The sequence below is a fragment of the Rhagoletis pomonella genome, unplaced genomic scaffold (assembly GCF_013731165.1).
Source record: "Rhagoletis pomonella isolate Grant_MI unplaced genomic scaffold, Rhpom_1.0 Rhpom_scaffold_00003, whole genome shotgun sequence".
In the NCBI taxonomy this organism is placed as follows: domain Eukaryota; kingdom Metazoa; phylum Arthropoda; class Insecta; order Diptera; family Tephritidae; genus Rhagoletis; species Rhagoletis pomonella.
Window position 1 is genome coordinate 17,803,729 of NW_023458557.1, and position 26,806 is coordinate 17,830,534.

The window sequence follows — 26,806 nt, forward strand, 5'->3', positions numbered from 1 at the left end:
TGCGCAGTCAGAATGTATTGATTCAATCGTAATTTGTACCACACCCTTTGTGCGCGTACATGAGAAGGCGCCGCAGCTGCTGCAGTGTTTGGAGAATCACGGCAGAAAATTGTGTTGTGTTTGCGTCCGAACTTATGGCATCCACCTGAAGAGCATTGGTTGGACAAATTCCCTTGTCCCAGCGGCGTAGCCAGGGGGGGATATGGGGGGATAGATCCGCCCCCCCCCTTCGTCATTGAACTACAATTATTTACTTTTGAATTAATAACACAATACTATTTTATACGTCTGATTTAAAATTTTTTTTATTTCAGACGGATGGCAAATTATCTTTTAATGAATATATGAGTAGTCCAGTTGCAAACAGCGTTATGTGATTTTATAAAAGTAAACCATAAATTAAAAAAAAAACATCTACGACAACAAGTAACATCCGAACTGTATCTTTTTTTATTACCAGAAAATTTGGATAAATAAGAGCCTAATACCATTAAAAAAATTTAATTGCAGTATGGTAGATTTGCAAATTTTATACTTAAAAATTTAATATTGCAAGTTTTGAAACAGGAACTTTTACATAGCTAGCTTTTTTTAGCTTTTCGCATTCTCTCCTCTAGGAAGATTGGTTTGCTTCTTCTTTGCTTCTAGGCACCGAAACTACCACGTTTTCTTGCAGTTTTCTAAGTTCATACGAAGAGGAGACATTTGAAAGTGTCTAAATAAGTATTATAGCGACTTTTGCAAGAGTAGTTAACATTTCATGGTATTTTTTTCAGAATATAGAAAAATTTTTCACTCTGCTGTTAGTGGACATGAAACCCACCAAAAGTTAAAAATCTAAAACAAATTTACATAGCGCACTTTGCAAGTGGACTACTCAATTGTTGAATATGCTATCTCATTTGTCCCTTCTCTTTATACAATTAAGGAGCGGCTGAATAGTTTAACGATGTTAGCGGTACATAATGATGTGCCGATTACAATACAAGAAGTAATTGAAAAAATGTGTGTTAAGCAACGGAGATTAAAAATCGCTTTATAAGTAATAAGATTTTGTAGACTTGTACATAAATAAATGTAAATAGATACGCGTAAATATATAAATATGCAGATATATTCAAAGTGTAAAAAGTATATACTAACGAAACTTCTACCAAACAAAACTGGACTACACACTAATTAATTAAAATGGTGTAGTAATTTAATTTTTTAAATTTAAATAAAGCACGAATTCCCCGGGGAATAACCGAGTAGACAAAAAATATATAACGGTAGAAATGGCACATCCTTATTAATATTATAAATCCGAAAGTGAGTTTGTTTGTTTGCTACGCTTTCACGCTTTAACTACTCAACCGATCATCATGAAATGTTGTACATTGCTGTCATTTACCCCAACTTAAAATATAGGATAAATTTAATCTCGATTAGACAAGGGGGCGTGGCACCTCCCATGCAAACGGAATTTTTCATACTGCATTTCTCAGGAAATATTTTTGATAGATTTCTGAAACTTGGTATGGAGATATATAAAATTATTATCTACTCATAGATGAGGGCTGCCACCTTAAAAAAAAAAACCAATTCAACTTAAATTAAGGGAGTTATTTATTTGAAAATTCTATTAAAAAAATGCATGTCAAGAGGCTTACAAAACTGTAGTTTGAATATATTTTGAAAAGGGTTGCCACCTGTTTGAAAAGTCAAATTTGGATTAATTATACGCAAGATATCTGAAGTATTAAAATATGGTTGTCTAACGGAATATTGTTAATAAATCTTTATTTTGAAAGTTTTGAATAGATTTTAAGTTTTTCGAAAGGGTCGCCACCTTTTTAAAAATTAAATTCAATTATTTGTACAGTAAAAGGCGCGCAATGGTTGTGGCGGTTGACTTTTCGGTGGTGATTTGAGTTTAACCCCTGCAAAACTCAACCTTGGTGTCTCCGAATGAAGCTTTAACGCATAATAATACTGGCAAATCACATCCTTTAGGCCAATCGCAACACACAAGAGTTCGATATACTCAATGGTGCAACAGGTCGATTTAATCTGACATTCACGGCACCTTTTCTAACTTGGCGATTATTCATGACTCCAGCACCACCTGGCAGCCCTTTTTGGCAATAGTATTTCCTTTACCGTTACCAATACATATTATGAATATTAGCCAAAGTGTGTCATAAATAAGATTTTTAGTAATAACTTAACTCCAGCTCCAACTGGCGGGTGAAATTGTGAAAGTACACTATCCAAATATCCAGAGAGCCACTCAAAAGCACACAAAAAACTTTGTGAAAATCCGTCCGTGCATTCAGGAGGATTTCACTGAAAAACTCACCTACAGAAGAATTATAGAGCCATAGCCCATTTTTCTCCATAAGGTTGATTTCATATATCGCCGTACCAAGTTCCGGCATTCTACCATGAACACTTTCAGAGATATGTAGTACGAAAAATTCGGCTTGCATGGGAGGTGCCACGCCCCTTTTTCCAAGAGTATGCGATTGATATCACATATGTATCTCCATAGCAAGTTACAGTACTCTACCATGAACACTTGCAGAGATATGCAGTATGAAAAATTCAGTATGTATGGGAGATGCTCCGCTTCCTTTTCCAATAACCCCAATTTTTCTCCATGAGTATGCGTTTGATTTCATATATCTCCATACCAAGTTTGATCATGTAAGGGGTTTCCATATGTTTAAAATCTCAAATTGAGTTCAGGTGATAAGTTAATTGAAAAAGTAGGAAAAGTGAGAACTTTAAGAAAGTTTTAGTTTGAAAACATTTTAAAGATGGTTAAACAATTTTTAAACCTTCTGTATTTGAATTGAGTTTTCTTCAAATAAATTTTATTCAATGTAGCACGTCCAAATGACATACACTCAGCGAAGCGGGTGAGAGCGTTCTAGTACATAAATATATGAAAGAATGCCCACAGGCGACGCACTATGTATAGGCAAAACACGAGTTTTTTTTTCAAAATCGTAGATCTTCGCTTAGAAAAGAGATAATGGAATGCAGCTTTTAACCCTTTAATGCAGAGACTGTCATATATGAAACGCTTTTTAACCCTTTCAAGGCAGAGGAAAAAGGTTCTCAATATGCTTTTGAACGTGCCTTTTCTCATGTTGACGTAAATATTAATCGTAGAAAATTTTTCCATAGTAAAATAATAATAAAAATAAAAAAATAAAAAAAAATAAAATAAATAAAAATATTAAAAATAAAAATAAATAAAAAGTACGTTGAAAACATATTGAGAACCATTTTGCCTCTGCCTTGAAAGGGTTAAAAAGCGTTTCGTATATGACAGACTCTGCATTAAAGGGTTAAATGCTGCACTTTCGTAAAGATATCGACCAGTATAACCATATTTGTTATATATTTTTTTTTGTGAAAGCTGATAGTTTACGAGTTATTAGAGTTTAAAGGTAGCTTTTCTTTTTCCAATCTGGCCACTCGGGTACAGCATCCAATGTCCCAAGAATCGAGTCTTAAGATAAAATAAAGAGAAATCTTTCAGAAACAGTGCTAATGGTGTATTAAATATAGTGTTTTCTAGTGGAATGGGAGCCAAAATCCAAAATTAAAAAAAAAGTGACATTTTGAGCGGCATTTTGAGGGTTAAGTTATTGTTGTTGTAACTTCTCTATAGTTTTCCTATATTATATGATCATTTATCTTCACGATAATTTTCATTCCATTATCTCTTTTCTAAGCGAAGATCTACGATTTTGCAAAAAACTCGTGCTTTGCCTATAGTGCGACGCCTCTAGCCATTGTGTATCACAACTTTAAGTTATCGATGCAAATTTTTTTAATCCCCCCCCCTTCGCCAAATCCTGGCTACGCCACTGCCTTGTCCTAAACAATTACAGCACAGACCAATATAATATTTTTGGACAACGTATGATCTTGTGAGCACCCTGGCAGTATGGACACTTAGAATTCTCGGACGCTAAATTGCATTTAACAGCACGCGCTGATGACGATCGCCCTTGCTGACGTCCTACCCTTTGTTCAGAGCCGGGACGCACACGTACAAGCTCTGTGGAAAGACTGTGCGCTCTCTTCTCCAGAAATTTCAATAAATCTGTTAAGCTGCTTATCTCAGTCGGAGAACGGTGCATGCACCACTCACGCTGTGTTGCAGATGGAAGTTTCGAGAATATAATGGGTACTGTCAATGCGTCCCACTCAGTCACTGGCAATTTCATAATAGTCAATGCACGCAGGTACTCGCTCACTACATCGACGATATTCAGCAGCGTCTTTGCAGAGCCCTCCGACACTGGTGCGAGGTTGAGGAAGCGAGCGACATGTACTTCTGCTAACTGCTTGGGGTTATCATACCGCTCCTTTATTGCTCGCCATAATTCCTCGTAACCTCCCGAATACAGACCACCTACCAGAGGAACCGATGCTGATGGCACAGCTTGACGCAATTTACCGAGTTTATATGCTGGCGGTAAATCCCTGTTATGCAGTAACGTTTCAAGGGCGTCCTTAAAGGCCAACCAATTGTGCAGCGCTCCGTTAAAGGTTGGAATATTTAATGGCTCGAGTTTCAATAGGCGAATCTCCCTTACGCTGGATGACGGAGTCTCCAGGATTAACTTGCACTCTACGTAGACGCAGAAGATTTGCACATAACTCGTCATACATTTCTTCAGTGGAATGCCACCAAGATGCATGTACCTCAAGCTCATCGTCTTTGGCCGAGCGAATTAATGTTTCGTGATTCTGCCACATGCGGTCATAACGACCACTAGCGGACTTCAGCATTTGCTCAGTCTTCGCGGAGTCCAATTCACCTGTTCCTGCCTTTCAGACCTGATCCATAAGGCGAGAAATTGCTGAGGCGTGAAACTTCCTTAGATTTATTTCCGTCATTGTGCTGAAGCAATGTGATAATTGTGACGTAAACCGTGTGCGTCAGCAAATCTACAAATATCGATGCAATGCCCCACAATCCGATTACAATTGTGTCCTCTTTGGCATAAACCGTCAAAACAATTTGGGTTAACAATGTTCTAGTCCTCACAGGAGGCACCATAAATTATGTTTAGTAAAAAGATCAGCTTACACCTTTGCGAACACGTTTATTCAGAACAGCAGAAAAATCCAGAAGAAAGAACAAAAGGTGAAAATAGATTTGACAATGTATATATGTGAATGACAATAATAAAAGGATTTGACAATGTATGTGAATAAGGTTACCAACCAACCAACATATCAAGTTCATACACCACAGGGTGTATCCGGTGGTTACAGACTAATTAATAGGGAATCTTACATAAAGTGCAAGTTTGAAGTACCTAGGGCTTTTGGTTGATTTTTGCAATTTTTTTTTGTTGAAAGTGTTGCTTATATTCCCCATGTATATAGTTACCAAATCTTCACTACCAAAATCTTCACTTCTTCATTGAGAAAAAAATATACTGAATAAAACTGCTATATTTCATAAAAAATGCGTATATACTTACAGCCCGTTTCTGTGACTTAATAAATTCAATATTTTTATAATTTGTAAATTTTTTATTATTTATCAAGAACTCCCAGAGCTAGCACAGAAGTTTAAATCTATTTTCTTGGTAAATTATCAAGATTGGAAATGCTGTTGACAATTATAATAATTTTTTTTATTAGAAAATATTTTTCTTACAATTATTGGTTGTTGGTGTTTCCGACAGGGTAGGGGTATGATGTAATGTGGAGCGATTTTGCATCATCCCTTGTCAAATTTGGTTTGGAGACAAACCGGTTTCGACGTTGTGCCAATTTCAGTGTCATTTTTCGTTCGGAATGCGCCGATATTTGCGACTCACGAAATAATGGCACCGGCACACAAAAAAAGTTGCGGGTGCTTTTACTGTCCGTTTGACTCGTACAAAATTTCGAGTAAATTGCGAAAATTTAAAAATTTTTGCTATTTTTTCGCTTTTTCATAATTTAGTGTACGTGTCAAACGGACCTCATATTTGAATTCAGTGGATCGAAATACATGTCGGTAGGTGGGTCTAGTAAAAAGCACGCGACATTTTTTTTGTGCCGGAATAATCAAAAGGATTTATGGACCTTACCGAAAATTGCCAGATGGCCCCTATTAAAATGTGAGATAGTAGAACTCAAAATTTATAGCAAAAATTCGAAAGTTGTTTTAGAAGTGCAGCCCTTGGTGCTGCCACTGTAATTGAAATATTTCCAGTATTCGAATATGAGATAACTCTAATTTTATCGAAGTAATTTTGTAGAAGTGTCAGTAGTGCTGCCACTGAAAATCGAAGGGCTTTTATAATTACGCACATGCAAAACATAATTCATTTCTTTCTAGTAAAGCAAATTGATATTAAGTTGCAAAAGTTACCAAAATGAAATAAAAGTTACCAAGTTACCAAACCGTTTAAAAGTTACCACTTTTGATAGAAAGTTACCAATTGTGACAACCATGCTTGCACTTTAGTTTGATATATAGCTCAATTCTGTGGCTGCTACAGACCGGCCTAACTAAGTCGTACGACTGAGCAATTATATATAGATACTAAAGGCCTGAACTGAGGATGGTTCCGTGCGCAGAAGTGGAAAATTTTTGACTGCCATTCACCTGGGAGTGGCCAGAAGCGATTTATTTATTTATTTATTTATTTATTTATTTAAAGTAGTCTAACACAACAACCACAGGTTATATTTCAGTGTTAGATACTGAGAATATTACAATATAATACGATATTAAAATGTATAAAATTTTAACTTAACATCTAAAACTTATAAAATTATTCATAAAGTGTAAGATTGAAGAGAATAAAGAAAAATACAGTAATTTAGCGGTTAGAGTTGGGGTGACTGACGCGAGTTAAATAGTTACAAATTTTCATTTAGTCAGCATAGTGTCTAAGTAATGCTATTTTAAAGTGCAATGTGTCCTTAATAGCCCTGAGTTTAAGGGGTAATTTGTTCCATAGGCGAATAGTATAGACGAAAAACTGACGCTCAGATATGACAGAATTGAATTTCAGGTGCAAAAGCTGTTGTAATCGTGACGATTGAGTAATTTGAAGACGATTTTTGAGATGCGGATGCTCCTCTGAGAATAAGATTTTCTGAAGCATTGTAAGGCACTTGAGCTTCAGCATATCGTCGAGTGATATTGAAGTTATCTTGCGAGCCCATTGAGAAATGTGGTCATACCGTTTTTTGCAATATAACTATATACCTGGCGATGTTATTGTAAAGCACGTTGAGTTTTTTATTGCATTGACTATCGCTGTTAGCAACAGCGTTGGTAGCAAGTAAGATTTCGCGATTAACATTCTAGTGGGCATCGGCGTTAGGTGTTGTGTTGACCATAAATACCTTAGCATAGCATATACTCTACCAATTGTGCTATAGACATGATTATCCCACGTTAGTGTTCTGTTAAATAGTACGCCCAGGTTCTTAGCTACATCAACATATGGTATCACAGTTCTGTTCAACGAAACTGTATCATAAACGTTGAGGTCAAAATGTTTTTTAAAAATAGCAATACATTGGGATTTGTTAGGATTTAAGACCAAACCATTGTTACTTGCCCACTCGTGAACGAGGTCTAAATCACTATTGAGGTTCTGTATGCATAGGTTCAATGAGTGAAGTGGGCAGCTCAAATACAATTGCACATCATCAGCGTACATTTGAATTTTATTGTGCTTTAATACCTTCGGCAGATCGTTGATGTACAAAACAAACAGTAAGGGGCCGAGAATCGACCCTTGAGGAACTCCTTTAGATATGGAAAGAGAACTTGACATTGCATTGCCTATGTTGACTGCTTGCGATCGGCCGAAAAGATATGAACTAATTAGGTTTACAGCCGAAGATGAGAACTGAAATAAATTCTTTAATTTGAGACACAGTAGTTTGTGATTTACTGTATCAAAAGCTTTGGAGTGGTCAAGAAGAGTAAGCAAGGTTAGGCGATTATTGTCCATATTTATTCTAATGTCATCTGAAACGGTAAGAAGCGAAAGGGTACAGCTTTTCTTATGCCTGAAGCCAGATTGGTAAGCGCTGACCAGGGAATTTTTAGATATAAACGAGTCAATCTGCTGATGCATTATGCGTTCTAAGACTTTAGATAGATATGGGAGAATCACAATAGGTCTATAGTCACCATTTGATTTCAGAATGGGTATTATTTTGGCTTTTTTCCAGCAGTTGGGGAAGACAGCTGATGTAAGAATGTTATTTATTGCGTAGGTAATATATGGAAGAAGTTTCGGGAGCAAACATTTGAAAAACTTCGGATGAATGTCATCCAAACCAGCGGCGTTGGATTTTATAGACAGTACTGACTGGACAACGTCACACTCATCAACACAATTAAAGCTGAAGTTTGACAGCGACCTATACGGATTACAGTTATAGCGCTCATATGCAATATTTTCAAAAGTATTCGAGGAGTCAAGGAACTGCTTATTTAAATCATTTACATTTACAGAATCAAGGACTTGTGCCTTTTCTTTTCCAATCCCTATTTCGCGAATTCGCTGCCATTTTTGCTTTGACCCAATTGCTGCACTGAATCTTTGGTCGTAATACATAATTTTTTGGGTTTTTATTGCTTTAATTGTCTCTGTTCGAAGAGTTTTAAAGTCGCTGTAAAGGACATCTGTCCTATGGCGCTTCCACTTTCGGTATGCTCGATCTCGTTTTGAAATTAACGTTTTTATATGGCTATTAAACCAAGGACGGCATTTATCCGAAATAGTTTTCGTAACAAGCGGCACAAATTGATTAAAAAGGCTTTTAATATTAGCTTGAATAAAGTCAATTTGGTCATTTACTGAAACCATTGTGTATATGCTTGTCAACTCGAAATCAAAAATGAGGTAAATAAGATCGTGCTTAGAAAAGCTTGAAAGATCGAGTTGATCATATAAAAGTACTTTGTTCTTATTATTTACAAAAAAGACATCAAGTAGCGAGCTATTGGTATTTGTAAAATGAGTGGGAATCGATCAGTTCACGGAAAACAACCCCAAATTCCTCATTGCCAATGCGAAAGTGTCATCGCTGAGTAGATCAGAATTAAAATCACCGGCTATTACGATATTGTTAAAAGACAAGGTAAGTTCTTCCAAATAATCAACAAAGTCAACAAAATTAATGTATTTATTTGGCCTGTAAACACAACCTAAGAGGATTTTATTTGATTTTGTTGTTATTTGTAAGAATATATACTCGATGGGGTTGCTACCCTCTGATTTACAATGAAGCTTGCATGAAATACTAGATTTTACAAACATGGCAACCCCACCACCGCGCTCAACTCTATCTGACCTAAATAACACATATCCATTAACAGAAACCGACTCATTATTGTGCCAATAGGAAAACCATGTCTCAGAAACGCATATAATATCAACGCCCGAATGTTCAAAAAGGTACCTGAATTCGTCAATTTTTTTGGGCAAACTTTGAGCATTAATATGGCATATTTTCAGCCCAAGTTTTTGTTTACCCAAAATTCGTATCATGTTAAAATTATCGCCTTTGGAACCGCAGAAGCTATTAAGACTCATATAAAATGAAAATGAAAGTCAAAAGGCATGGAACACTGCACTTTAAGAGCGTACCGAGAATAAGCTGGAAAAGCAAATTGTAAATAGTCAACATACTGTCAGTCAAGCTGCAAGAGATAGAAAAGAGAAATAAGAAACAAAGAGAGATAGTTTCGAAGGTATGCTTAACAAGCATAGTTTGCTTAATAATCATATTTTCTAACTGCTGTGTTATTCGATGCTATAAAATTTCATTTGTTGACTGCTGCAATTCGCTCTATGTTATCTACGCTTGTCACATTTACTGCCTCGCCTTTTGTTTGCACACGAACATAAACATGCCCACGGACGGAGAACACAGAAGTAAGCCGCTTTTGTCTTCTTAGCTCAGTGCCAAACTGCATGACTTCGCGATTTCGCTTTGTCAGGCATTCGTGCAAATATATTTTGTCATCTGCACTCTGACCAATGTCGCGAAGAGTAAGCGGTCGTTTTTCCGTTTTGCAGAACTTCGCAACTGCACTAAATAACGCACAACGGTCACCAGCAGAGCCAAGCTTAGCGATGATAGGCACGGCTTTGCTGTTGTCATTATTATTATTGCGAGCACGGAAAATTGCACGAACAGGTGGAGTCTTTATCTGAACTGTGCGACAGAGCTGAGCAAAACATTCAGTCAAGCTCTCGTTTTTTGTGTGGGGGATACCTCTTATGATAAGATCTGACGACACTAAAGCATTCTGACATTCGTCGACTTATGCACTTAGTACTTCGACATCATTGCGCAGTTGTTGTACTTTTGCGCATTCTTTCTCTGCTCTTTCAACTCTGGCTTCAATGTGTTTTACAGAATTGTTTAAGTTTGCTAAGCCCGCCGTCAACTCACCAATCCTCTGCATAACACGTTCCTCGGATTGAGACAAACGAGATGTTAGCTTACAGATGATGCTCTCCTTTTGCGCTTCTATCTTCGTTTCTAGCCGTGCGAGCCAGCTCGGTGTTGGTGGACTATCACACTTTGCGGACTTGTTCTGCATGTTCGCTATTTGAAGCGGAGATGCAGCTGCTTGGCGGGATGATTTAGTTCTTGTTGTCACACTATTAATACTCATTTTTACACAAATCCTTAATTGATATTTTAGAGTTTATTGAGTCGATTTGTTAAAACCTTTACTTATTTACTGTGTGAAACTTTATGGCAATATTGGCTGTGAAAAACCACGGAAAATTCTATAAATACTGCAGCGCTAAATCACACACGTCAGCTTGCGAACACGAACATCACAATTGTTCTTGTGCGTACGGTTCAAATCGCAGCTCACAACGTCCGGATATTTATATCCACGTATCCTCTGGGTAGCAACCAAACACCCGTTTGGGAGCGAGCTAAAGTGAGAAGGCGTAAAACTTCGCGTGCGCTGGGTTTGGGTCCCGCCACGTTAAAACCCCGCCCAATGAAAAATAAAAAACAGCCTCGGATGAGACCCCCATTTTCTAATGACGACGACGGCAAACGTATAAAGGACTATGATTTAAGGGTATGCACCTGGAATATCCGGACCCTTAATGGGGAAGGTGCCTCTGCCCGGCTGGTTGATGTCTTCGGGAAGACAAAGGCTGACATCACCGCCATCCAAGAAATGCGATGGACGGGACAAGGAAAAGTAAGCGTGAAGCCTTGCGACATTTACTACAGTTGCCACGTAAAGGAGCGCAAATTCTCTGTAGGATTCGTGGTAGGAGAGATTCCGTCGCCGAGTACTGGCGTCCACCCCGGTGGACGAACGTCTAGCCACAATCCGCATCAAAGCCAGATTCTTCAACGTCTCACTAATCTGCGCCCATGCCCCGACGGAAGAGAAGGATGAGGCGTGCATGGATCTCTTCTATGAGCGCTTGGAACGTACATATGAGCGCTGCCCCCGACACGATGTCAAAATCGTGCTTGGCGATTTTAATGCCAAGGTGGGCAAGGAAGGAATCTTTGGCGCCACTGTCGGAAAATTCAGCCACCACGGCGAAACATCCGATAACGGACTGCGGCTGATCGATTTCGCCGGGGCCCGAAACATGGTAATATGTAGTACTAGGTTCCAGCATAAGAACATCCACCAAGCTACATGGCTGTCTCCAGATCGAAAAACGAGAAACCAAAACGATCATGTTGTGATAGACGGAAGGCATTCTTCAAGAGTTTTAGACGTACGTACACTCCGAGGGCCAAATATCGACTCGGACCACTATCTTGTTGTAGCCAATACGCCAATACGCACCCGCCTCTGTGCAGAAAAATATGTGCGCCCAACAATGCAAGAAAAGCTTAACGTCGAAAAGCTGCAATCACAACAGACGGCCAATTTATTCGCCACTCGACTCACACACCTGCTCTCTGGGAGCACTCTTCAACAACCCGACATACGCGAGCAGTGTAACCACATTTACCGATCATTAAGTACCGCCGCCGAAGAAGTAGTTGGAGTTCAGCGAGCCCGAAAGAACAACTGGTACGATGAGGAATGTCAAGAAGCCGCAGAGAAAAAAGATACCGCCTACAGGGCCACTCTGCGATCGGGCGCAACGCGAGCCATGTGGGACCGTTATAGGGGACTGAAGGAAGTGAGACGTATTTGCCGCAATAAGAAGAGAGAGGCCGAAATACGAGAGTGCGAAGAGCTTGAGATGCTGGCCGACAGGAAGAACGCCCGAAAATTCTACCAGAGGGTTAGGTTTTAAGACCGGGGCGAACTCCTGTAAAAACAACAATGGCGACCTAGTGACCGATGTCCAGAATATACTTAAATTGTGGAGGGAACACTTTTTCAAGCTACTGAATGGCATCAGCGCTGAAAGTAGTGAAGAAGACGAACTCGAGTCCCCAGTCGATCATGATGGAGTAGCTGTCCCACCGCCTTACTATGACAAGGTACGAATACCGATTAAGCGGCTGAAAAACAACAAAGCTGCTGAAGCTGACGGCCTGCCAGCCGAGCTATTCAAGTACGGCGGCGAGGAGCTGATGAGCTCATATGCAGAATATGGTCAGATGAACTCATGCCCGATGACTGGAATTTAAGTGTGCTCTGCCCAATCTTCAAGAAAGGCGACCCCGCCATACGCGCCAACTACCGCGGAATCAGCCTTCTAAGCATAGGTTATAAGGTCTTATCGAGTGTATTGTGCGAAAGACTGAAGCCCACCGTCAACGAGCTGATTGGACCTTATCAGTGTGGCTTTTGGCCTGGAAAATCCACCATAGATCAGGTATTTACAATACGCCAAATCTTGGCCCGTGGGAATAGGATAGACACACACCATCTATTTGTCGATTTCAAAGCCGCTTTCGACAGTACGAAGAGAAGTTGCCTTTATGCCGCGATGTCTGAATTTGGTATCCCCGCGAAGCTAATACGGCTGTGTAAAATGACGTTGAGCAATACCACCAACTCCGTCAGAATAGGGAAGGACCTCTCCGAGCCGTTTGATACCAAACGAGGTTTCAGACAAGGAGACTACCTTTCGTGTGATTTCTTTAATCTGATGTTGGAGAAGATAACAAGAGCCGCAGAACTGAACCGCCCAGGCACAATACTTTACAAGAGCGTACAATTGCTGGCGTATGCCGATGACATAGATATTATCGGTAAAAACAAGGGCTACGTCTGTTCTGTCTTCTCGGGATTGGATAGAGAACCAAAGCGAATGGGACTGGTGGTGAACGAGGACAAAACGAAGTATCTCCTGTCATCACACAAACAGTCAGAGCATACGCGTCTTGGCGTCACTGTTGACAGTTACAAGTTTGAACAAGTAGACGACTTCGTTTATTTGGGAACCAGCATTAATACCAATAATAATGTCAGCCTTGAAATCCAACGGAGAATCACTCTTGCCAACAAGTGCTACTTTCGGCTGAGTAAGCAATTGAGAAGTAAAGTCCTCTCTCGTCGTACAAAGATCACACTCTATAAGTCACTCATCATGCCTGTGCTGGTGTATGGCGGGGAGGCATGGACAATGAAAGCATCTGATGAGGCGGCTCTTGGAGTTTTCGAGAGAAAGATTCTGCGAAAGATTTACGGACCTTTACGCGTTGGTGATGGCGAATATCGCAGACGATTTAACGATGAGCTGTATGAGCTTTACAACGATATAGACATAGTGCAGCGAATTAAAATTCAGCGGCTCCGCTGGCTTGGCCATGTCGTTCGAATGGACAGAAACGCTCCTGCTCTGAAAATATTCAGCGATGCTGGTAACAGACGAAGAGGAAGGCCTCCTCTGCGTTGGAAAGACCAGGTGGAGAAGGACTTGGCTTCACTTGACATTTCCAATTGGCGTCAGTTAGCACAGAAGAGAAATGACTGGCGTGCTGTTTTGGACTCGGTCAAAATCGCTTAGGCGGTTACAGCGCCAATAAAGAAGAAGAAAGTGTTTGAAAGTGATATATGTATGAAGACATTGCCGAATAAATTCAAATCAAATCATGCATCAAATTTATGCATGTCAACAAAAGGAACACATGCGACATATTCAGCATTATTATTTACATTGTTTATACGGGAAGAGATTTTCCGAATTTCGCAAGCTCCTACTATAGTAAAATTTATTAAACAATTATCTAATTTAAAATCTATATACCAACGGTGGGCAAACGTGGCTCTTGATGCGGCTCTTTGCTTAGCAAAGTGCGGATCTTTTTACTTTCTCCTTGCTTAGAGCATATTGGCTCTTTTTACTTTTTAAAATACATGTCTCTTTGCTGGGCATTCTTTTCCATTGTGTTGTTTTTTTGTTTTATTCTTTTTATATACACATACTCAAATTGAGATCGGAACATTACCCGCAATCGAAGAATGAAAATTGGCTTTCGGACTTAATGTACTTTACCGATATGATGGAATATTTGCAAAACTTTAATTTGTCTCTACAAGGGGAGAATAAAACTGTTTTTGATTTGTCGCAAGTTATTTTAAGTTTTGAAGCTAAACTACTTAATTATGTATGCTGTGAATATAAAAATTTTGTTTAGCTCCCAAACAACTAATTTCAAATGCAGTAATCAGTTAAAATAAAAATGTCTGATGCTAATAACAGCACTCCTCTTACTTTTTTGAATAACCTGTGGAGCTTGCAATTTAATTTGATTTATTATATATAGATGATTACCGCTAATTCGAGTTTCGCTCACTGTGGAGCGCAGCCAAGTTTTTACCCTTTTTAGTGCACCCTTCTCAATTGTGCATGTTGTACACGGCAGAGCTAAGTGCAATTGTAAAGCACATTGTACTACCGGGTAAAGAATTTTGCTTTCAGCTGTCATTTCTTAGGATTAGATACCTACATATAAGGTAAACTTCAAAGGTAAGGAGGGGAGGCGGCATCAAACCCTCTCCGCCCCTACTTAGCGACGCCCATGATGGGAAATATTTCCAACCAAAAGGGCGCCAAAACTTGATCATAAGAAAGTCAAATTGGCATAAGTTCCTCTTATTACTAGTTTTACGTTCAATAGATTTTTCAGATAATTTTCTCTTCCTCTCAGTTTTACTGTCTCTATTTCTTGTATGCTTTCGCTGCTTAGCAAAGCTTTCGTTTTTAATAAATGCCATGTATTTACTTGTTTCAGGTAGAAAAAGGTGACCATTTTTATTCACAAAAATTAAAATTTCCAAGTATACAGAATGTGGTATATCGAAAGAATTGTGGTACAGTGGCGTATCTTGACACAATTTTACCAAAAATGTGGATGTAGCAGCAAAAAGAGAAAAAACTCGACCTCTTTCATGATACATTGTGAATTCACGGTAAATTTTGTTTACTAGGTGTTAGTGATGGAAAACTATCGGTAGGGATATCGATGGCAGCGATGGTTTCATTTTGCCGCCACTATCGAAATATACACTACTGCACACTAACGAAATAAACACTATCGATAGTTGTATGTAGTATATTGTTCACATCACTGTTAACTGGACGCCGAGCAAGTTTGTGGTAAAACGTAAGTACATAGTTTTTTAATTTTCAATTTAAGAAAATAAGCTCTTTTGTTTAAATAATTTTTACAGCCTTTAAGTTAAAAAATGGTTCAATGAAAATTAAATTAATTGTGTAGAATTAAAAAAAGTTCCTTTGTTTGTAAACATATTATTCATGGTTTTATGTTATAAAATAGGTTACTGAAATACACACATACATGATCTCGTTTTGTTTCACACCAGTAGACGACCATCTCAATTTCATTGAAATTGAGAATAGTGTCGAAATTAGGCAGTTTGGGCGTCGTTGAAAAGCGTTGTCAACAATTGTTAGACACGGTTTCACTAATCAATAGTAAATTTATCAGACTGTTATAATTTAAAACAATAAAATTTTTTAGGAAATCTGTCTACTTTAAATTTTAAGATTGATAAATTCTAAAATTTATTGGTGAAACCGGGCATTACTCTTATATGAGTCAAAATTCCTGAAGGAGGCCACTTAATTATCACTGGTCGAGATATTTATAATTTTTTAAATCTTTTTGTAGAATTTATGATACATATGAAGATTCTAATTTTTTTTGGAAAATTTTATTTTTTTATGAGTTATTGTTTAAACAATTTTTAAGTATCAACTAAGAAAAATATTATTTTCTAGCGATCTACTTGATGAATCCGGCTGAAATTTGGTATGAGTAATAAATAATAATCAGGCTTTCGAACCAAAAAATCGATCACTATTTTTTTAAATAGCAACAACTTACTTAAAAAAATTAAAATAAAAAAGTGTTCCCAATATATTCCAGAACTTTTATACCAAAATTCAGATTCCTTGTTTTCTGATTAGTAATTAAAAAAAAAAAATGGAAACTTTCATACGGTCAGAAGTTATGCTACATTTTCTCCTGATGTTCCGCATACACGACCACGTGGCAGCACCTAATTGCGCGCTTCTTACAGCATAATACCGTTATATACGAATGTGGCATGTGAAATCGTGAATAGTACATATCGCACACGATCTTCAAAAGTGACACACTTCAAAATTTGGCAATTTAAACTTCATCGATTTTGAAATTATGCGCCAAAAATGTACGCATAGCTTTTATTTATCTTTCAGCACAAGCTGGAGCAAGCTTTTGTTATAATTTTTTGAAAAAAAACTTTAGGTAAAGTCTCCCTTGCCCAAATGATTAACATGGGTTAAGAAATAGTTTTTCGCGTTTTCTGACAAACGAGTAATTTTAAGTTATGTCACCTTTGAAGATCGCGTACTATATGCAAATAAGTGAGTTACGTTATATAAATAAATATGTATATACATACCTTTTACTTTTATGTAAAATATTTTCCGAATAAAAAAAAACAAGCTACAGAAAATGTTATGAAAACCGAAGCTAATAAAAAAAAAATTTGTTCTTAACCTGCACTAACCAGATGTATGCATATATTTATTTATATAACGAAACTCACTTATTTGCATATCGTACACGATCTTCAAAGGTGACATAACTCAAAATTACACGTTGGTCAGAAAATGCGAAAAACTATTTCTTAGCCCATGTTAATCATTTGGGCAAGGGAGACTTTACCTAAGGTTTTTTCAAAAAATTGAACATCAGGAGAAAAAGTAGCATAACTTCTGACCGTATGAAAGTTTCCAAATTATTATTTTTTAATTACTCATCAGAAAACAAGGAATCTGAATTTTGGTATAAAAGTTCTGGAATATATTGGGAACACTTTTTTATTTTAATTTTTTTTTTAATAAATTGTTGCAATTTAAAAAAATAGTGATCGATTTTTTGGTTCGAAAGCTTGATTATTATTTATTACTTATACCAAATTTCAGCCGGATTCATCAAGTAGATCGCTAGAAAACAATCATTTTCTGAGTTGATACTTAAAAATTGTTTAAAAATAACTCATAAAAAAATTCAAATTTTTCTTTAAGACAAAACAAAGAGAAATAAATAAAAAAACTTTTTAATACACCACGCTTTTATAAATGCACTAAAAAGTAGAAAATAATATTTCTCAGTCCCGCAGAATTTGTTTTGCTAACTTTTGATTTTGAAGTTTTAGCAAAAGTCATAAACAATTTATGAAGATTGAAAACGAAAAACGTGGAGCGCATGCAATACAAAGCATTAGATTCAATTGACAATAGTCAAAGTACATAACATAGACCTAAAATTTCTACAGAGAAAGTAAATATTTGAGATCGATTTTAAGCGGTCGTTATTCATAAATACACAGACATAAATATATTAGCCTTCATATCAATTCAGGTCTTGTACATACGCCCCACGCTTTTCATTTTCAATCTCATAAATTGTTTATAATGACTGTTGCCAAAATTTTAGAATCAAAAGTTATCAAAACAAATTCTATGGGACTGACAAATCTTATTTTCTAGGTTTTAGTACATTTATAAAAGCGTGGTATATTAAACACTTTTTTTATTTTATTTATTTTTTACTTTTTGGTCTTGTCTGTATAAAATTTTGCAATAGATATTAAAAAAATTCAAAGATATTAATAGATTGGTCACATGGATATATGTATGTGAATACATACGAGCACCAATTAATTTCATTTAAAGAAATGGCGTGTCGTCCACTTCCGCTGTAGCGTATGAGGTGCCTATTTTTAGGCGCAATATATAACTACTTGCGGCGAGGCGTCATCTACCTCTAGACATTTTATATGATGCCAGGCGACGAGGTTGATGTCTAGACTTTTAAAGGATCTTTGCAAAGCAAAGGTTTTATAGCAATGAATGGTGTCTGGACACACAGCATTGCAAATAAAAGCGTTGTAAAAAACTTGAAAACTGATCGCAAAACTGTATACACACAATATATACGGTGGCGAGAATGTAAATGGGAAAAGACACTTTCGCCAGTTTTGGCTACTTCATCAAAAATTCAAACTTTGTAGAACATTTAAAAAACTCGACGAATTGTAACAAATGGTTATCAAAATTTTTAAACTTTTTAATCAGATATTTTAATTTTTTTTTGAGCATGCAGTTTTAAAGCCCATTAAATTTTAGTACAACAAAGTGAAAGTTTGAAATAACTGGGACTTAGGTACCGTTAATTTTGTGAAATTTTTTGTTCCCGCGACAAAATAGAGAAATCTCAACTTTTCTCTATCACGTGCTCTACAAGCTGTGTACACGGTAGACAATAGTTACCTCTCGTCCAGAGTCAGTTTTCTATCTAGAATTATTGTCAACGCTTGTTGTATGTATATTAGGATGGTCCAAAAACAGTAAATTCGGATCATATCGAAAAAAAAGTATACCCCTATTTTTTTTTTGAAATCAAAAAATATTTAGAGGCCGCTCAAAGCGCTTAAAGTTTTCCATGTGTTTTAATATGGGAAAAAATAAAACCTTTCGTAGAAATGTCATAGAATTCTTGAAAATCAATATTTTTCGATCGGAAAACACTGGTTCTCTTCAGGAGACTTTCAATAATATTACCCAAATTTTTATTTAACCATTTTTTAATACTAACGATTTTTATTGGTCGCCCCATTGCATTTTTCGGGGTTTTAGTGCGTTTTTGGCGGACCTATAAATCATAGTTGCGATGAAAAAATGGTTAAATAAACAATTAGGTATTAGTATTGGGAATCTTCTGCAGATAAACAGAGTTCTCTGGTAGAAAAACATTGATTTTTAACTATTCTATATCATTTCTACGAAAAGTTGTTTTTTCCCATATAAAATACATGGAAAACTTTGGGCGCTTTGAGCGACCTCTAAATATTTTTTGATTTCAAAATAAAAAAAATAGGGGTATACTTTTTTCGGTATAGAACAATCCTAGGGGGTGAGAGCATAAAAATTCCGTCTTTACTTTTTCCCCACATGCATTTTTGGACCACCCTAATGTATATACATATGTATTTATATCAAAGCCACGATATAGAAAATATAGTTGGCGCTACCATTGGAGCGCTAACCATTCGTCGATTTGACAGCATTCACCTATTTTTTAACGTCATAAAATACATTTTCGCAATACGGACAAGAATTAAGTTTTTAAATTGTACTTATTTGCCGGAAATATTTTTACCTAAAAGTAGACAAATGTACCTAAAAATTAAACATAGCAACCTCTCTCTTCAGTGATATGTGTACTTTTGGACTCACATCAAACAATCTTGAATATTTAAAATTCCCGTCTCTCCGATCAGTTCCAGCTAAACTACTATAGTATATATGTAGGTATTCACCAAGTTGAGCAAGTGGCCTGGCACTATGACAAAACAGACCACCTACTAAATTTGTGAATACCCCTTATGTTTTAACCAATAATTATGCCCCTTTGCAAAGAACGGAGGCTATTGGAAACGCCATTGAAATGCCAATGAAAATAAGAGAATGATTCCCGATACATTATTTGGCTACGTCCTAGATGTACCTAAAATGGTGTGCTTGTATCGAATGAACGATTTAATGTCCTAGCCATTTCAAAATTTAACAATGTGTAATGAAATTCATTATCAAGACTTTACCATTCGTCTCCGTAGAGCAAAAAGTATATTTAGCTTGCTAAATAGAGCGGAGAGTGGACGCAGAGTTTTTGATCTAGCTGCGTTGGACTGTGTACACGGTGAAAAAGTCTCGCTAAATAACTCTCGCGTGGACTTTGTAGGTGAGTCTCTCCTATAACTTTATTGAGTGTTTACACGTCTCTACCGAGATTTGTGTATAAATCTGGCGTCTTTTCTCTACCGTGTACATTTAGCTTAACGACGCTCTTTCTCAGGAAACTTTTTAAGAACGCTCTATCTCAGAGTTTTTGAACCGAACTCTGAGATAGGGCGTTATTCAATTAAATCGAGAGATAGGGTGTTTTTCAATAAAATTCTGAAATAGGGCATTTTTCAATCATAATCTGAAGTAGTGCGTTCTTGAAAAGTTTTCTGAGATAGGGCTTTTTTGAACTGGCAGCCGAGATGAGTCGATTTTCCACTCAGCCATCGATATGTGGATATCTGTGCAGCACATTTTATCGCTACAGTTGCCTACAAGGTTTGTATGTATGTTACAAAAAAATTAATAAATATGAACATTTAGTCAAATTCAAATACATAGGATATGTAAAATGTATTTCCTTTTAATTCAATTATATTTATTTCACTTACACAACATAACTTTTTATATAAAATACATATCTATATATATAATACGCGAAGGGATTTTTTGTCCATCATCAAATCAAATCAAATTAAAGCGCTTGGCCTGTAGATGTGCAAACTGGTTTTGTTTTTTCGAAAAAGTTGCCACTTGTTGAACAATTAAATTCGAATTATTTAGTAATAAACGCCATCATATCCGCATTGTTCGTTCGATTTTCCAAAATGAGGTGTCAAATTAAAAGGCTTGGACTGCAGATTTGCAATAACTGTTCACTTTTTTGAAAAGAGCTCCCACCTTTTAAAAAATTATATTAGGAGAGGAAAAAATCTTCCTATAGCCATTTTCTTTAACTATTTCGCAAGACTTTGAATCAAACATTTTGCGCGTTTAAAGCAAAGCAAAATCCATAAGAATCAGAAGGATTCGATATTTATTAAAAGACGTATTATTTTGGCCTTATCGGATTGGTGGTGCTTCTTTTGGACTTAGCAAATTTTCCTTTTATTGCTTATGAAGAGGAAAAAATAAAACAAGTACCTTTATAATTTTCGAAACGATGCGTATTCAATTTCTTTAGCCTCCTATATCAAAATATGAGTTTTCATAAAAAGTGGACTTAGCAACTTTTCACTCTAAGCTAGCGATATTCAAATTATTAAAAAAAATAAATCAATAATTACAAAATGGGTATCAATCTAAATGGTTTTGAACAGCTTTGTTTATTAACTTATATAACTAGAGGAGGGTTGCCATTTGTTTATATATTTATATGGGTACCAAATAGTTTGAAACTATTTTAAAGAGGTGACAATTTTTGAAAAGTCGAATTGGGTTATGGTATGTACAATGAAATACTAAGCTACCTACATATGTCAAAAGAAGGATTGTTAAGGACACTTTAGTTTGAATACTAGGAATATTTTTGAAGTGCTTAAAGAAGGTTGCCATCCGTTTAAAAAGTTAAATTTAAATTATTTAATAAGTTAAATGAATCATTAAAAGAATATTATCAATCGAAATGTGTTTGAAAGACTTTATTTCTGAACTATATTTATGGGGTTGGATCATTTTTAAAACTTCAAGTTCAATTTAATGCTAATTAAGATATGTATCAAAGTGTCAGACGAAGGAAATTTAAGAAGGTTTTAGCTTGAAAATACCTGTTTGAAATGTCGAATTTAATTAACTTATATACAATATTAAACTAAGGGTGTCAAAATCTTAAGTCTGGACATTTATAATGTTTGAAGAGGGTAAGATCAATTATTAAAAGATGGGTACCAATCATAATGTGGATGAAAAGGCTTTGTTTCTGAAATATATATGTATATCTAAGAATGTTGTCACGTCTTTAAAGCTACATTCGAATTATTTAATAAGTTAAATCATCTGATCAAAGATTTGAGATCAATCGAAATGGGTTTGAAAAGGATTTATTTTAAACATTTATTTAGCAGTGCTACCACGAGTTTGAAAAATGAAATTCAAACTGATTCCTGAGTTAATTGAAATATGTACATTATAATATTATACGAAAGAGATCTAAGAAGATTGTACATTAGGGTGGTCCAAAAATACACGTGGAAAAGTAAAGTCGGAATTTTTATGCTCTCACCCCCTAGGATTGTTCTATACCGAAAAAAATTTATCCCAATTTCTTTATTTAAAAATTAAAAAAATATTTAGAGGTCGCTCAAAGCGCCCAAAGTTTTCCATGTATTTTGTATGGGGAAAAAACAACTTTTCGTAGAAATGGTATAGAATTCTTAAAAATCAATATTTTTCTATGAGAGAACTCAATTTGTCTGCAGCAGATTCCCAATAATAATACTAAAATTTTTATTTAACCATTTTTTCATCGCAACTTTAATTTATAGGTCCGCCAAAAACCCACAAAAACCCCGAAAAATTCAATGGGGGGACCAATAAAAAAGTCTCCGGAAGAGAACCAGAGTTTTCCGATCGAAAAATATTGGTTTTCAAGAATTCTATACCATTTCTACGAAAAGTTGTTTTTCCCCCATATAAAAATATGGAAAACTTTGAGCACTTTGAGCGACCTCTAAATATTTTTTGATTTCAAAATAAAAAATAGGGGTATACTTTTTTTCGATATAGAACAATCCTAGGGGGTGAGAGCATTACAATTCCGAGTTTACTGTTTTTGGACCACCCTATTGTACATACATTTGAAAAGGGTTTTCCCATGTATGAAAAGTCGAGTTTTGTTAGCTTATACGCAAGTTTTAGGAAAGATTAATATAGGAGTTTCAATCCAAAGAAATGTATGAAAGCTTTAGTTTGAAAATATCTTTGATTAGGCTTGCCACCTTTTCGAAAAGTCATACCAATCTAGCTAAGTATATATTTTTTACGAGAAGGCATTTTTCGTGAAGGTCATACGATTTGCACCGTTCTTTCGATTTTCAAATATGAGGGGTCAAAGTAAAGACCTTGGCCTGTAGATGTGCTTTAAGTTTTTACTTTTTTTAAGTAAGAACTTTGTTAACAGTACGGGGTGATTTGAAATTTAATGGTATTAAAAATTTACACTATGCGAGACATCTCTTCACTTCAGAAACGGATTTCGTACAGTGCACTCGGATTGATTATAGCTTGGACTAACATTTGGCATAGTTTAAAGGTTTTTGAAATTAAATTTTTGACATTTTAACGCCATGCGGATTCACTAGTTTATGTATAATACGCGAAGGGATTTTTTGTCCAGGACATAAGATAAGAGGATATAAGACAACGGAGCCAAATGCGGCCCTTTGCTTAGCAAAATGCGGCTCCTTCTACTTTCTCTTTGCTTAGAACATTTTGGATGTTTTTATTTTTTAAAATACACATTTCTTTGCAGGACATTCTTATTCATTATGTTGTTTTTTATATACACATACGCAAATTGAGATGGGGACATTACCCGCAATTGGAGAATGAAAACTGGCTTTCTGACTAAGGGCCAGATTTTTTGTACTGAAAATCTGTAGGTAACTGCCGATTCTGAGTTAACTAAGCACTGTTAATTTGGCCCTTAATGTTCTTTACCGATATGATGGAACATTTGCAAAACTTGAATTTTTCTCTACAAGGGGAGAATAAAACTGTTTTTGATTTATCGCAAATTATTTTAAGTTTTGAAGCTAAACTACGTCGTTTTATTCATGATCTCAAAAAAAGAATATTTCATCATTTTCCATGGCTCCAAAAAAAATATTTCACATGATTTAAAAGCAGAATTTGACAAAAGATTTGCCGATTTTAAATTATCTAAATGTACGTTTGCATACTTCATAAACCCTTTTTTATGTAACATAATTGAGGATGAATTTACAATATTCAAAATACTCCTTTTTAAGAAAAGCGAAGAAGAATTGGAGTTTTTGGAATTAACTCTTTCGATCTGAACGGGACACATACGTCCCGGCAGAAGTTTGCTCATAACTAAAATAGACTCTACGTATAGGAATTGGGTTAAATACCGCCCGTCTGGTATTTTGGGGTTCAGGTAATGGTTCGAAATGGTTTTTGTGCAGAACTCTTACAATCAAGCCATTTAGTTCTGGGCTGATGCCCTTAAGGTTAGGAATTCGTCTACTAAGAAACTTTTAGCATTTATAAGGGAGGCTAATAACGTCTTGGGCCGTGAGGGTTAAGAACCATCGCCGTGATAAAAAAAAAGATCTTCTAGGTCGCGGTGTCCCTTTTGAAGTAAAAAATCTATAATTCCCTGTTTTGCTTGTAAACGTAATGTAGAGAAATCGATTAAAGCAACTGAGGGTAGTTGGAAGCAAATGAGATAATAAACTCCAAGAAATGCCCGTTTAACCACGGGATTCAATTTTGGCAATATAATTTTTATGTACGATTTTTTAACTTCCGTTGCGTTATCGTCAAAAGTAATTATATTTTCAGGATAATTTACTTAATTTTTTAATTGAGATATAGGTGTTACTCTCTTATGGCTTACTTACAAACCTAAGCGAAGGTGTGTTGAAAACTGTGCTAGAGGCTCCCATTGTAGAAAAGGAGATTTTAAACGGTCTAGATTGAGAACCCTTACAAGGATTTTGCAAGGACACCCTATCTTTTAATTACGCACTGCACCTGCCGCACTTTTTCGCATTTGTTCGCTCCAATTTGTAAGCTTTTTAGACATTTAAACCAAAACTTTCACTAGAAAATTGAATCGAATTCTTCGCCCAATACATAGTATTTTCAGGTTACGTAATTTTTACCACTCGACTCTCTCAGAGAGCTCTTTCAACCAACCGACACATGCGACCACCGGAACGATATTTCCCCCTCACTACGTACCGCTGCTAAAAAATTAGTCGGATTTTAGCGAGCTCGAAAGAACAACCGATACCGCGGGGACATAGTAATCGCTGTGCAGAATATACTTAAACCATTAAGGGAATATTTTTCAGCCTATATAATGGTAACAGCACTGAAACTAGTGGAGATGAACTCCAACCGTCAGCTGATGACGACGGGAGCGATGTCCCATTGCCTGACTATTACGATATATGAATAGCAATTACGCAGCTGAAAAAAAAAACAAAGCTGCCGGAGGTGAAGGCCTGCCAGCTGAGCTATTCAAGTACGGCGTCGAGAGTTGAATGGTGCATGCATCAACTCTTATGCAAAATATGGTCAGATGAATCCACAAGAAAGGTAACCCGCCGTACTACTGTGGGATCAGCTTTTTAGTATCGGATATAGGTCTCTAGGATATCTAAGGAATTGTGTGAAAGTCTGAAGCCCATTGTTAACGAACTAGTTCCACATAGTAAGCCCATAGACCCGATATTCACCATTCGTCAAATAATGGGAAAGATCCGCCAAAATAAGATCGTTCCGGTAGTAAGCTATAATTTCGGAAAAGTATATGACTTAGTTTATTTAGGAACCAGCATTAACACCAATGATAATGTCAGCCTTGAAATCCAACGGAAAATCACTTCTGCCAACAAGTGCTAAATTGGACTGAGGACACAACTGAGAAGTAAAGTCCTCTCTCATCGTACAAATATCCCCTGTGCTGGTGAATGGTGAATACGAACGGTGACCATATTTCTGCGGACAAAAATCGGGACATTTCTAAAGCATCGAATAAAAACATACAATTTACTTTTTAGAATAACAATAATAATAATAATATAGATTGGCGCTAACACATATGTTAGTGTTTAGTCGAGCGTATTCTCCGATTTAGAGCGTGCCCTTGATGTTGTCACACACTACAGTTTTACGCCGGCTTACGGCAATTGTATTTTTTTGAGACGCTGTTTTTTCATGGAAGAAATACACTCGGAGGTTCGCCCTTGGCTTCCGGGGGACCGCAATTAGACAAGTTAATTTTTTTTTTTTTTGGTTGACCCGGACTTAAACCCAGCCCCTGCGGAATGGAAGCGAGCACTACTAACCACTACACCCCACAGCGGCATAAAAAGATATAATAAGGTTTAAAACAGTTTTATTTAAAACAAAACAAAGAGAAACAAACTTGAAAAATCATCGCGAAAATGTATATGCACAATATACATACGTAAATATTCTGTCTTATATTTTTCACATCCATGAATTTTTGAAGGAACTCAGTATACTTTTTTATAATTTCACAAAATTCAAAAGGTTTTTGGGTCAGATTACAGGGAGACTTCTATTAAATAAATAAAGAAAACACTGAAAAGCGGAAAATAATCGGTGCAAATTTGAAAAATCGGGACAATAACACGTACCGACTATAAACAAATTTTCAGCTGAACAGCTTTCTCAAAATTGATGCGAATGGTCACCGTATGTATACGGGCTTTTCCGCGTTGACTATATAACTCCACAAGAATGATAAAATACAAGATTGCGCCCATCAGAGAGGATTTTTGAGAATAACTTTTGTGTGACGTCACACTGGTGCAATTGCAAGAGAGAAATGCCAGAACGTGAGCAAGAATGGAAGAAGAAGAAAAAATGTTGCAAGGAAAACGTAAACAAGTTGCACAAGTGTGACGTCATACAAACAACGATTCTGTCAAATTCACTGAGAGAGGAATAGCGGTACCGTGATGGGCGCAACCCACGATTGAGAGAATACACAGGTTGCGCCGATC

At 36.4% G+C, this 26,806-nt stretch overlaps 1 protein-coding gene across 1 annotated transcript; it reads right to left on the minus strand.

The window, feature by feature from the left end:
* Nucleotides 1-3,881: 3,881 nt before the first annotated feature.
* On the minus strand, nt 3,882-4,703 carry LOC118736070. Its single transcript, XM_036466176.1, has one exon. The coding sequence runs from the start codon at nt 4,701-4,703 to the stop codon at nt 3,882-3,884; it is 822 nt and encodes a 273-aa protein (XP_036322069.1).
* Nucleotides 4,704-26,806: the final 22,103 nt, after the last annotated feature.